Raw genomic sequence first — 12,023 nt, forward strand, 5'->3', positions numbered from 1 at the left:
CTCCAGGCTGTTGCTGAGGGCCATTTTCTCTGGTGGGAGTGAGGAAGGAGACAAGAGGGACAGTCTGGCAGAGGAATACTTCGATTGCTGCGCTGTTGCCCGGAAAGTCGACGTTTTCTCTATTTCTGCTGTTTTTTCAGGTTAGTAAATGCTGCTTTACGTTGTATTTATAGTCCTAATCGGCAGCAGAGATCCGTTGCTATTCCTTCTATCTGTTTCTGCAAATATCTGCCACCATGGTTGTGGGCTCCTTCCTCCGACGAGGGGCAGCGGGGTGGGGGCGAGGGCCCGGTTCGCCCTCACAGCCGGGGTGATGAGCAACCTCCCTGAGCTCCGCTGCTCCCGGCTCGGCTCGGCACCGCCTGGCAGGCGGCGGGGCCCTGCCGGGGCTCTCGGCTCCTCGCTTGCCTGGGCACTCGCCGCCGGCCCCGCGGGCGCAGGGAGGGCCCGGGGAGCGGAGCGGGGCGGCCCCGCTGCAATGCTGGGCTCCGGCTCACGGTGGAGCTGCCCGGCCCCGGCCCCGAGCCCTCCGCCCCGCGCGGGACAGCCGCGCACGGCCGCGCCGAGCCGCGGGCTGCACTTGTTGATCGCCGAGCCGAGGCAGCGGCCGGCAGCGCCGGGGCTCCGCTCCGCGTGTGCCCGGGGACGGGGCCGGGGGCGGGCGCAGAGGCGGCTCCGGCGCTGGCCGCGGGTAGGAGCGGGGAGCCGCAGCCGAGGGAAGGCCTTGGAAAGCTTCCTGCCGAAGGAGCCGCTTTACCGCGCTTCCCTTCCCCTCCCCCTGGGCTCCGCGGCCAGCCGGGAGCGCCGCCGCCATCCCTCCGCCTTGAGGCTGCCCGGGGGGGATGCGAGCGGGGCCGCCCCTGCCGCCCGCCCCGCCGCAGGATGTAGCCGCCCTCGGCCCCGCACGCCCCGCACCGCCTCGCCGGGAGCCCGCAGGAGGAGGTAGGTGAGGGCTGGGCTCGGGCCGGGCCACGCCAGCCTCTCCCCGTGTGCGGCGGCCGGAGGCAGCGGCGGGGCTCCGCTTTTGGGGCTGGGGGAGCTGGGTCGGCGGGGACGGGGCCGAGCCCCGAGCTGTGCCGGCTGTGCACGGGGGAGCCGCTCCTGCCTGCGCCGGGGCTTCTCTTCGTGCCATCTTGTGTAAGCAACAGTGCTCGGCGCTGCCAGGAGCCACCCGGCTCCCTAAGACAGGCTCGGGGTTTTTCCTTATTCCCGTTTTCGTTGCTTTCCCGGTTATGCAGAGGCCGGTGAGGGGGGCTTGGGGGGCGTCCCTGGGCAGCCCAGAGAAGCAGAGCGCGTCGTTAGAGCGGCTGTAAATCCTCCCATTTCCCTGCCCCAGCTCTTTCCTCGGGAATTCTCTAAGGCTGGAGTTACTAAAAGCCTCCGCAGCCTGCACGGCCGGGCAGGGCGGGGGGCAGCCCTGGGGGCCGCTCGGGCTGGGTGTGGGGACCGGCGGGGCCGGGCGCTCCGCGATGGGGGCCCGGTGCCAGCGCACCCCGGCCGGGGCCCGGCGGCTCTCGGGGCGCATCGCCGAGCGGTGCTCGGGGCAGCCCCGCGCCCGACGCGGCACCCGGGGGGGCTCCCGGGGCCGTGCCCGGCTCCGCAGCCCCGCCGGGGCGGGGGGACCCCGGCCGCCGCCCGGGGGAGCTCGGCGGCAGCGGCGGCCGCACGTGGAGCGGGCCGGGCGCGGAGCGGGCCGGGCGCGGTTCAGCACCGGCGGGCGGACAGCGCCGCCGCCCCCCCGCCATTGGCGGCCCCGCTCCCCGCCCGCGGGCGCGGCGGGGGCGGCGGGCGGGGACCCACGCGCGGCCTCTCTTGCAGCTCCGGGGCATGGAGGGCAGCGAGAGGTGAGCAGCGCCGGCCCCGCGCCCTGCCCCGCGCCGCACCGAGCCGCGTCCAGCCCGAGCGGGACCCGCGATGCCTCTGGGGATGAATAAGCATGGATCTCGCTCTACTACCTCTTTGCCTCCGGACCCCACCGAGATCGTCAGGAGCAAGGCCTGCTCCCGGAGGGTCAAGCTCAACGTGGGGGGGCTGGCCCACGAGGTTCTCTGGCGCACCTTGGACAGGTTGCCGCGGACCAGGCTGGGTAAGCTCAGAGACTGCAACACGCACGACTCCCTCATGGAGATCTGCGACGACTACAACCTGGAGGAGAACGAGTACTTCTTCGACAGGCACCCCGGGGCATTCACCTCGATCTTGAACTTCTATCGCACCGGCAAGCTGCACATGATGGAGGAGATGTGCGCCTTGTCCTTCAGCCAGGAGCTGGACTACTGGGGGGTGGACGAGATCTACCTGGAGTCCTGCTGCCAGGCCCGCTACCACCAGAAGAAAGAGCAGATGAACGAGGAGCTGAAGAGAGAAGCGGAGACCCTGAGGGAAAGGGAAGGGGAGGAATTCGATAACACTTGCTGTGCTGAGAAAAGGAAAAAGCTCTGGGACCTCCTGGAGAAGCCCAACTCCTCCGTAGCGGCCAAGGTAAGTGTTCCACATCTCTGTTGTCTACTGGCTCCCGACTGGTGATGCTCCCTGAGGAGCTGCCCTTGCTTTGGTGTCTGGGCACTTGTGGCTGGATGGATGCTGTGAGTGAAGGAGAGGAAGGCCTCTCATTTACAGATCAGTTTCAACGGTTTTTGGGTGTTTTTTGGTAGTTTGGAAGGGATGTGGTTTGAGTCTCCCTGGGGCAGCCTGGGACAAGTGTGGGAGAAGCTCCTCTGAGCAGTGGGTCAGCATGCAAAGACTGCTGTGGCTGAACATTTTAGACTTGTGACCCACTGGCCTGTGTTGGTGCGGTTTGTAATAGAGATTTCTTTGGGCCTAAAACGTGTGAGTCTTTTGCTGCTTAATCAAATTGGCTGTCAAGAACCCACTTCTGCTTGAACTCCTAGAGCCGGGTAGCGTGAGGAAATAATGCCTTCCATTCCAGGGCTTAATTGAATTTTTTTTGTAGTGAAATGTGTCTCCTAGTTATTTGTATCACGCACTCCTAGGCTGCGTGTCTGCTAAAGCTGGTGTTTGATTTTCATCCTTTACCTGATTCCAGCCTTTTTAAACTCTTCCCTGTGCAAGTGATGCAGCTCTGTCAATAGCTGAAGTGCTGCTTACTCTGAAGTTGGTTTCAGTGGACAGGTCTACTTGAAGGCATTTTGAAGATAAGATCCATGTTGGGAGAAACCAATGTCAGAGTTGGCTCTGATAATTTAGCTGCCTCATGTTAGTCACATTTTCTTTAGTGAGGAAAATCTCTGCGAACACAGTGATTCAGTAACCATGGGGACAAAAGTGAAGGGGGAGAGGTTGAAAACTGTGGGATGAATAACTGAAAAGCATGAGAGACTGAGCAGTAGGGACCAAAACTTGAATTTTCTGTGTACCCACGTCCTCACTGTATGGCAGAGAAGTCACAAGAAGCCCTGGCTACCTCTGTAATGCCTCTGTACTCTCTGTACAAACATCTGCAAACGCAGACCTTGGCTCCATCCCTTGGAGGTCTGGCTTGGATGGGCTACTTGTGAAAACAGACTTTACCTCTTTTTTCCCTCTTCTCAAAATGCTGCACATCGTGAACCAAAAGCATGCAAGAAACTTTGGGGAAGGGATTTTGTGAGACATGGACTGGCTCAGCCTGGCATGGGAAGGGGAGGCATGGTCTGCCTGCTGAACCCAATATCACTTCTTTAATGTCAAACAGAGCCCCAGAGTGCCTCTATCTCTCCAGTGGCACAGATGACACCGTGATGAACACATTAATAATTTATAAGGCTCCTTTGGCACAGTCCTGGAATCCTGAAACACAGGCCCCAGGCTTTGCTTTCTGTGGCACTGACTCAAAATCCATTAGAGACTGTTGATGTTCATGATTTATTGTATATGAGCAAGGGTCATTCTTGCCAAATAAGTGTCTTTTGTGATTTATAAATGAAATACTCTAGCTTCATTTTCTGAGAAAATTCTCGGAGTAAGTGCACCCGGCATTGCAGGCTCTGGATTAATTGAGAGGGAATGGTAATGCATCATTACCCTTAGCATTTAAAGCTGCCATTCTGTGCCTTCATTACTGCAATGGGAGTGATGCTGTGTGTTCTCAGACCTCAGATATCGCAGCAGTTCCCAAACACAGGTTCCCACTCACCTCGTGTGTTAGCAGGGCAAGCAGGCCTGATGAACAATTAGCTTAGCAGGCAGGGACAGCAGCTCTGCTAAGCCTGCTCTTTATCCGATTTGCTCCCTGCTACTGGACTGCCTTTCCCTCGTGCCAGAGGATGCCCTTAGCTTTGATCACCTGCCCGAGAGTTCAATCCACATATTGAGTAGTTGGACTCAGGACATGGGGAAGGCATTGGCAGCCTGGGCCGTTCCCTGCCCAGCTGGGCCGGGCTCCCTGGCAGGGTGTGCGGGCCCAGGCTGAGCCCCTGCCTGGCAGCTCCTGGCCAGCCTTGCCCTGCTGCCTGCTCAGTGCAGCGCTCGTGCACAGCCAGGGGAGCTCCTCTCACCTCTCCTGCAGCCAGACTCCCTCTGCTTTGCCAGCTCTGGGAGCTCAAACTGTTCCTATGGAAGGGAACAAAGTAAACTGTTGTGAGGTTTAATGTCACGCAAGGTCCTAAAGCCGCTGTTGGGGAAATCTGAACTACTCCTGTTTATTTTTTTTCTCTTCAGACTTGTTCCACTCAGTGCAAAGGGTTTTCCATGCAACAGATACGAGATACCTTCATGTTCTCTTTAAGAAGTCCAGAAAACGGGTACGGGTACAGGTGCAGGTTCTCCCCCAAACCAAACCAGGGTCTTTGGCTGCCGGCATTGGCTGCATTTTAACATTTTCTGCACAGCACCTTACCCCTCCATACCAGCTTACTCCTGGGTTATACTGGGACCAGTTAAACAGACAGACTTGTTTTTTAGTTGCTTGGTTTTCAGGAATTTGGGGTTGCCTTTTTTTTATTCTTGGATGCTTTTTGTTGGTTTTGTTTTTTATGGATTTTCTTTTAATTTTTTATTTAAATGGGACAATATGTGGCATACCCCAGGTTGTAAGATAGCATTCAAATAAGAGAAGAAGAATCCTCGAGACCATAGTTTTTGTTGCTTTCTTATCCCCTGGAGATTTACCTGTATCTTCTGACTACTCTGTCTGGCTTTTAAACCAACCATCGTGGCAAGCAGGGTCTTATCCATGTGTGAGGCTTCACCGTGTCTGTGACTGGAGAGAGCCCTCCTGCATTCCCCCCCATTCCCTCTGCCTGAGAGGCCCCGGGTTTGCAGAGGAGGCTCTGGGGCTGTGCCCTGCTGTCACCCCATGGCAGCAGCAAGGGGACATCACTGCTGTCCCTGGCACAGCCCAGCCCCTCTGGGTGATCCCAGAGCCCCAGCACGGCCAGGCCAGGAGCAGCCCCCAGTGCCCAAAGGGGTTTCAGTTCAGCCCCGTGCCCTGGGCTGGGATGCTCTGTGCTCCCTGCACTCACCTGCCCAGAGGGAAACCCCTGGGCACAGAATGCAGCACTCCAGGGACCTGGCCTCTGTCAAATGGAAAAAGTATCAGGCAGTTATTAAATAAAACTGTGTTCATCTCCTTCTAACCTTAGCATATATTTTAAGGGATCTGATTCTCCCATTTCCTGTGGTTATTTGCCTGCATATCCCTGACAAACATTCACTGCAGGCTTTGTGGATGCTTTCTCCTCTTCCTGCAATCACTGTTTTTGCATGTTCATGCTTATTTTTATCGTTCTCCCAGTCTATCTTAATAGTTTGGTGGTTGATTCTTGGATTTGTTTTTTAAATAGTATTCCTCATGTGCTTTGGTGTACTCACAACATCCATTTTTAACCACAGAGGACTCTGGTGCTCGTTTCTGTCATGGTTTACTCTAGAAGCTGACGAGGTGCAGATATTTTCTGGAGTAGCTCTCACACTTTGTTGCATGGCAGCTTTCCTTTTGTCAGGAAAGCAAAGCAGCTCTCCAGAAGCCAGGCAGAACTGCTGCTTTTCCTCGGGCGTAGTGTCCATGCCAGGGCTGTAGTGGTTAGACAGCTCCAGCGTTCTGGTTTGGGTTTTGATCTTAATTGCTCCTTCTCTTGCCAAGGCTAAGCTTGGGCAGCTGGTTCCTGTCACCCTCAGCCCAGCCACCAGTCCTGGCTTGCCAAAGTGCCCTCTGTAGCTGCTGCTTTCCACCAACCAAGGCTAGTTAGGATCAACGGGTCACTCACCTGCCTGTCCCTTGGGAGAACCAGCCCGGCTGTATTCCAGCTAGACTTCATGTCTGTGCTATCCTGAAAAATAAAAGACTGCAGTTGTTGGAGCTCTCCAGTATAAACAAATAACGAATTAGACCAGCTCAACATCTTGGGTTAGCATCTATGGTTCTGGAAATTCTCCGATTGCCTGGACCTTTCCAGCAGCTCTGCAGGAACATTGCCCTTTTTGCTTCTTAAGAGGAAAGTATTTCTTTTCCTCCTTTAGTCCTTACAAATGATTTCCCTGATCAATATTTGAGCAATTAGCGTTGCATGGGGTGTGGGGGGGAAGTCTGCTCGTCTTACAGACTCCTCTGCATGTGCTGGTTTCATCTATTTTTCTCTTGCTGTCCTGAAGGCTGAGAAAAACACGATGACATCACCCACTTTGCAAAAAGCTTCTCTGCATATCTGCATGTCAAGTAGGATGTGCACTTCCTTTCCTCCTCGCTGCCTCCACTTCCCACTTGTCCCTGTCCTGTTGGGAGCTCAGCTGCACTGATCCCTCCCTTCTGACAGGCTATTTCTCATCTTTTCCCCTGCTCCTGCTATGCCTTTGCCAGTGCAATAATATCACATTTATCCTTGAAAACATGCAACTCCAGTTTGGTAATCTCATTATGCATGCCTCTACATTCCTTGAACAGCTTTTCTCTGCTGCCCACTGCTCTCTGCTGCTAATCTCTGGATGCATTGCTTAGGGACTGGGGAGGATGCTCTGTAAGCTCTTTTCTTATTATTGTTGATAGTAGTGACAAAATAAGAATGATAAAAGCCTCTTGGAGATGCGTTTGCTACATCTAGAGCGTTCTTCCCCCACATGGGCTTTCTATTCCTGGCCCTCCCTTATGGTGTGCAGTTTTCATTCATCTCTAAACCTGCCTGAATTTAGCATTTGGCAGAGGAAACCCCTCTCCTGAATGGCAGGGGTCACATCTTGGCTGTGTCCTGTCTGTCTCCAAGGGTCCCAGCTCAGGGCACATGCTGACTTTGACTATTAAAGGCAGATTGCCCATATTTTGCCTCCATCTGTAACTTTTTTTCGTGTGATGCAGCTACTGCCTTGGCTTTTTTGCTATATATAGGAGACTTTTTCCCTTCATCCAAAATGAACTCATATCTTCAGAGATCCTCAAAAGCGGAGCCTCATTCCAAAGCCTGTCCCCTGGGTTCAGGGATTTGCCACTTTGGTCTGCAGCTTATCTCTGGGCTTCTAGCACAGCCCTGTCCTGTGGACACAAGTGATTTCTGTGCTGGATCAATCTCTTTTCATCCTGCAGCTGCTTTCTGGGTCTTGTCCTTCCAGTGGACTTAAATCTTTTGTCTGGGGAGCCCTAATTCCTATGTTTAGTTCCCTGCAATGTCCTCTGTCTCCCTGGTGGGCCTGCCCAGAGTGTATTGCTGTGCTGCCAGCTCCCAGAACTCCTCTCCATTACAGCCTCCACAAATCCCCAGCTGGGGCAGAAAGCCCCCAGCCACACCCCAGTAAAACTGCCAGCCTGGCAGTTGTGTCCTGTGGCTCTTTCCTGGCTCTGAAGTGACTTGCTGGGAGCTCTTGTGACATGGCCTTGCCTCCTGCAGGGGATGCACCTGCCAGGGATAGGCTGGTTCTGAGCTCTCCAGCTGGGATCCTCACCTGTGCCAGGGGACGCCCTCCCAGAGCTGTTGTTCAGCCCCTGCATCCAGGCAGGCACTTCCTGGCGCTCCTCACTGAGGATGGTTTGGGCTCAGCTGTTTCCCATCCGGGCCTGCAGCTCTGTGCTCTCTAGAGAATTCTATCAAAGGAAAGTTAATTGCTGGGCCTTGCATTTCGTTTGATGCTCTCACCATGCAGTCCATGGAGTACCATGAACGTGTGTGTGTTGGCACACTGCTGGATTTTTAACTTCTCTGTAACTCCCTGCTAGGGGAGCCTGGAGGGGGATTGGGGTCCTGCCTGAGCACCCGCATCCATGAGAGCCTGCCTGCCTCTGGAGGGAAGTGAGACGCTTACATGCTTGGGCTGAATTCCTAGGAGGACGTGTGCTATAGAAGTATAGTTGGTGCTATTTTTAAAGCACCAGCTCTCATTTGTACCTTTGGAAAAAATCTCTGAGAAATTAATTCCCCTCGCTGCTCAGTGTTCTCCCATCCTGTTCAGCCTGAGAGCAGACAGGGTTTGAGGTGCCAACATCACCAGTCAAAAAGTAGAAAATGTTGCAACAATGGAAAATTCCTGTTTTGTTCAGCTGTAACTGCACAGGTTTAGTAATAATGGGATTCAGAAGAAAAGTGCTGGGCCCAACCCCCCAGGCTCTGCTGGTGTGGTGTGATGTGCACAACGTGCAGGTGTAGCTTTGGCAGGTACCTGTGTAAAGCTCCTGCGTGAGGGCCAGGCCCTGCCCTGTGCTGACCACCACAGTGCCCAGAGCTGGCTCTGCAGAGGCACTCCAGAGCTCCATGGAAAAATCCACTCTTCTCTCAACTCTCCCCACACAATGGATAAATACCCTTGCTGTCACAGTCTTCCTTCTGCCCATTTCTCCAATCACAATTTCCTTCTGATTTCTCATGATGTGAATGCCCCCATGGAGAGGAATAACCCAATGTTACTTTTACAACATGAGCGTTGCTATTTGTCATTGCTAATGGCAAAATATTTATGTCAAAGAAAGTTCACAGCTGATCACTTAGTTCTTACAATAAACACAGTCCTGGTGATTTACTCTGTGGAGAGGCCTGGCAGCAGCAGCAGCGCTGTGGGGCTGCTGTGTGTGAGCGAGGCATCAGGGTGAGCCTTCTCCCTGCATCCACGCTGTGACGCCAAGGCAGGTGAGGATCAGGTGTGATGGGGGGTGTGTGGTTTGGCTCCTAGATCAGCTGGAGGCTCAGCTCCCTCCCGGGTCAGTTTGGGGTCCCGGGGGTGCCCCAGGGCTGGGAGCAGCAGCTGGGGCTGGGGGAGCTCTGGGGCTCCACACTGCTGAGCCAGGCACTGAGGGGCTGGTGACACCCCCTGCCCATGCCCCAGTGCCTCCTGGCCTGCCCAAGCTGCTTTAGGCCTGGCACTCTCCATCCTTGGGCTGACCTTGCCCTGAGCTCAGCCCCTGGGCCAGCAGCCTCGTGTTTCCCTCCTGCCATTCCCAGTTCCTCAGTGCAGCCATTCTAAATCCTGTAGAGACCTTCCCCCTGAGCTGGCCTAGTCTCTGCTTTCTCCCCACTGTCCTAGTTTCTCTTTTGGCCTCTCCTGTCTCCTACACAGCCTGGGACCTGCTGAACATGTTTACCAGAATGCCTTGGTGAGGTCTTGTTGTGATTTCTAATGAGAAATTCCACCCTTTACTGTAGGGATAGCCTGGAAGAGGGCTGAGGTGAGCACTGTGCCTTGGTGCCTGGCCATGGCCCTCCCCAAGCACTAGATTCCTGAGCAGATTTATTTTCTAGGTCCCCAGTAACACCAGCAGCCCCAGTCCTGCTTCTGTGGAGGGTAAAACTCCCAGTGAATGTATTTGGAACAGATGAGTATTATAGCGTCTGTGCTCATCAAGCAAAGCTCTCAAAGTGCTTTGAAAAGATGGATTAGTGAAGGCCAGGACAAACCTTGATATATGTATTATCCCCATCTTAAGGTGAGGAGGTGACCAGTGCCCAAGGTCAGTGGGGAAGGCTGGGCAGGGCTGGGGGGACCCTGCCTGCACGTCTCCGGTGTCACCAGGACATTTTCATGGTCTAGATGAGCTTCCCATGGCCCCTGCAGTGCCCTCCACGAGATCCTGGCAGCCCTCAGGCAGCGTATCCAGGGCATGGGGAGAGAAAACAGCCCGCTTGCTGTTTAAGCATTCCCACTGAAAGGAGCCCAGCCTGCAGGGGGACGTGCTGGAAGCCTTGGTCAGGTTTGGGGGGTGAGTGGTTACAGAAGAATAGCAGGTTTTCCTCTGCTAGATCTAAAAGCAGAAGGTCTGTACTGGGGTGTTTCCAGTGAGGGGATGCTGCTGAAGTGTTTTGAGCAGCAAGGGAGTGCAGATGTCAGCCTAGCACACAGAAAAACCTGTGGTGTGAACTGCTCAAATAATCACAATACATGACTGCTGCACTGTACATTGAGATGCACAAACATACATTAAACCTGCCCAGCCATGTGGGGATCCCCTTTCACCAAACTTAACCTCTAAGAGGAAGTTATTTATTTTCAATTAAGAGCTCATCTGTGCAAGCAGCTCTGCTTTGAGCACAGCAGAAGCAATAATGTGTGAGTGACCCCAGTGTTGCCCAACAGGAGCAGTGTCTCCTCAGACACCCCGGCTGCCACCTTGGTAGGAACAGAGCTCAGAGGCTTGGGCAGCCTGGGAGCTCCTTCCAGCCTGGCCTTGGAGATGGATTTGCAGTTTCTGGTGTGTTCCCCCTTTCCCTGTTCCCGCTGTGATTCCTGTGGGGTCGTGCTGAGGTTTGCAGTTATTCTGGTTGCAGTGATGTGGACTGTTGCTCCAGGGCTGTGGATGATTTGTGACCCTTCCCTGAGCTGCTGGCACTGCAGTGGGGGAAGGTGGCCTTAGCTCAGCACTCGGGCTCTTGGTTGTGTGATTGGGCAAGATAAATGAACAGCAAAGCCAAAACCAAGCACTTGTTGGTGTTCAACTAACATTGATAGCATCCATCAGGTATCTGTCTAATCTGATTAAAAACCTGTGTCCCTAACAAAAGCTGGTGAACAGTCAAAGCAAATTGAAGGAACAATTTATTTGAAAGTTCTTTTTTTCTGCTGTAAATAATCAGTTCCTGTTATTATGAGTTGAACTTACTCGATACTGTTTGGACTAGGATTTGTGCAGAGTCTCTAGCCAAAAGCACAGATTAGTTTTGTTTTATTTTATTTAAGTCCATTTGCTCTAGTTCATTTTTGAACAAAATGGAGCTGTAAATCTCATTTGCAGTACATAAACAGCATAAACACCAGAAATGCTTTCTCATTGGAACTGATAGGCAAAATGCTTCTAAAGCATGATTACGCTTACCAAATGTTCAGATTTGAGATTCCTTGTGGTATTTCTTAAAAAAAAAAAGCTGATTTTGCTAAAAGAATAAATTGAAGGTGTGAGCAAAGAGGTCTGTTGCAGTGTCACCACTTAAAATCTTTTGTAGGGGCAGGAACTACAGTAAGCACCTTCCCATGGCAAGGAATCTTTCCATGTGCTTTTCCTTGGGTGGTTCAACAGCATCCAATGGCAGCATAAACAGGGATGGAAAGGTGTAGAGGCACACCAGGAGCATCAGCTTGGCTCCCTGAGGACCCTTCTGTATCACTGTCTGCTCTTCTCTGTCCTTCTGTGCCGTGGTTGCTGTCTGTCTATCCTGGCTGTCTGTCCTGCCGGGGGGAGCAGTGTGGTTGTCCTGGTTTATTTGGAGAGGCTGCAGAGGCTTCTCAGGGTCTGTGATGGAGGAGGGGGCAGAGCTGTAATTCACCCCCAATCTCTGGGCCCCCTTTTCCCTGGTGCTGCTGGATCCCAGCCATAAATGTTGAAGCAGCAGCTGGAGTACGTGAGAGCTGACCCCTTCTGTGGAGCTGCCCAGGAATCCATCTGAGACTGGGTTTCTGTGTATTTCTGGGAACCAGGCTTGTGTCTGGCACATTCTCAGCTCTGAAAAACTTGCTTCACGCAGCTGTGGTTCTTCTGTTTGTTTGAAAATGCCCATCTCTTGCTCTGCACACTTCACTGCTTCTGCAGGGCATGCTTTTGTCAACCATAGTGACCACACGTTAAACAAACTCTCTGCTCCTTGTAATTGGTGCATTTGACCACTTCCACTGTTAGCAAC

The 12,023-nt window shown here is 53.8% G+C and overlaps 1 protein-coding gene across 2 annotated transcripts in view; it reads left to right on the forward strand.

The window, feature by feature from the left end:
- The first annotated feature begins 563 nt into the window (after positions 1-563).
- The window catches only part of KCNB1 (potassium voltage-gated channel subfamily B member 1), a 110,220-nt gene continuing 98,760 nt past the window's right edge, over positions 564-12,023 (forward strand). For both annotated transcript variants that reach the window (XR_008508660.1, XM_036395562.2), the window contains exons 1-2: positions 564-942; positions 1,819-2,481. Coding sequence is in view for 1 of the 2 variants with exons in the window: in XM_036395562.2 (XP_036251455.1) it covers positions 1,915-2,481 (567 nt within the window). In the remaining variant the exon portion in view is untranslated. The remainder of the gene's footprint in view (positions 943-1,818; positions 2,482-12,023) is intronic.

Source organism: Molothrus ater, chromosome 17, assembly GCF_012460135.2.
Source record: "Molothrus ater isolate BHLD 08-10-18 breed brown headed cowbird chromosome 17, BPBGC_Mater_1.1, whole genome shotgun sequence".
NCBI classification, from domain to species: Eukaryota; Metazoa; Chordata; class Aves; order Passeriformes; family Icteridae; genus Molothrus; species Molothrus ater.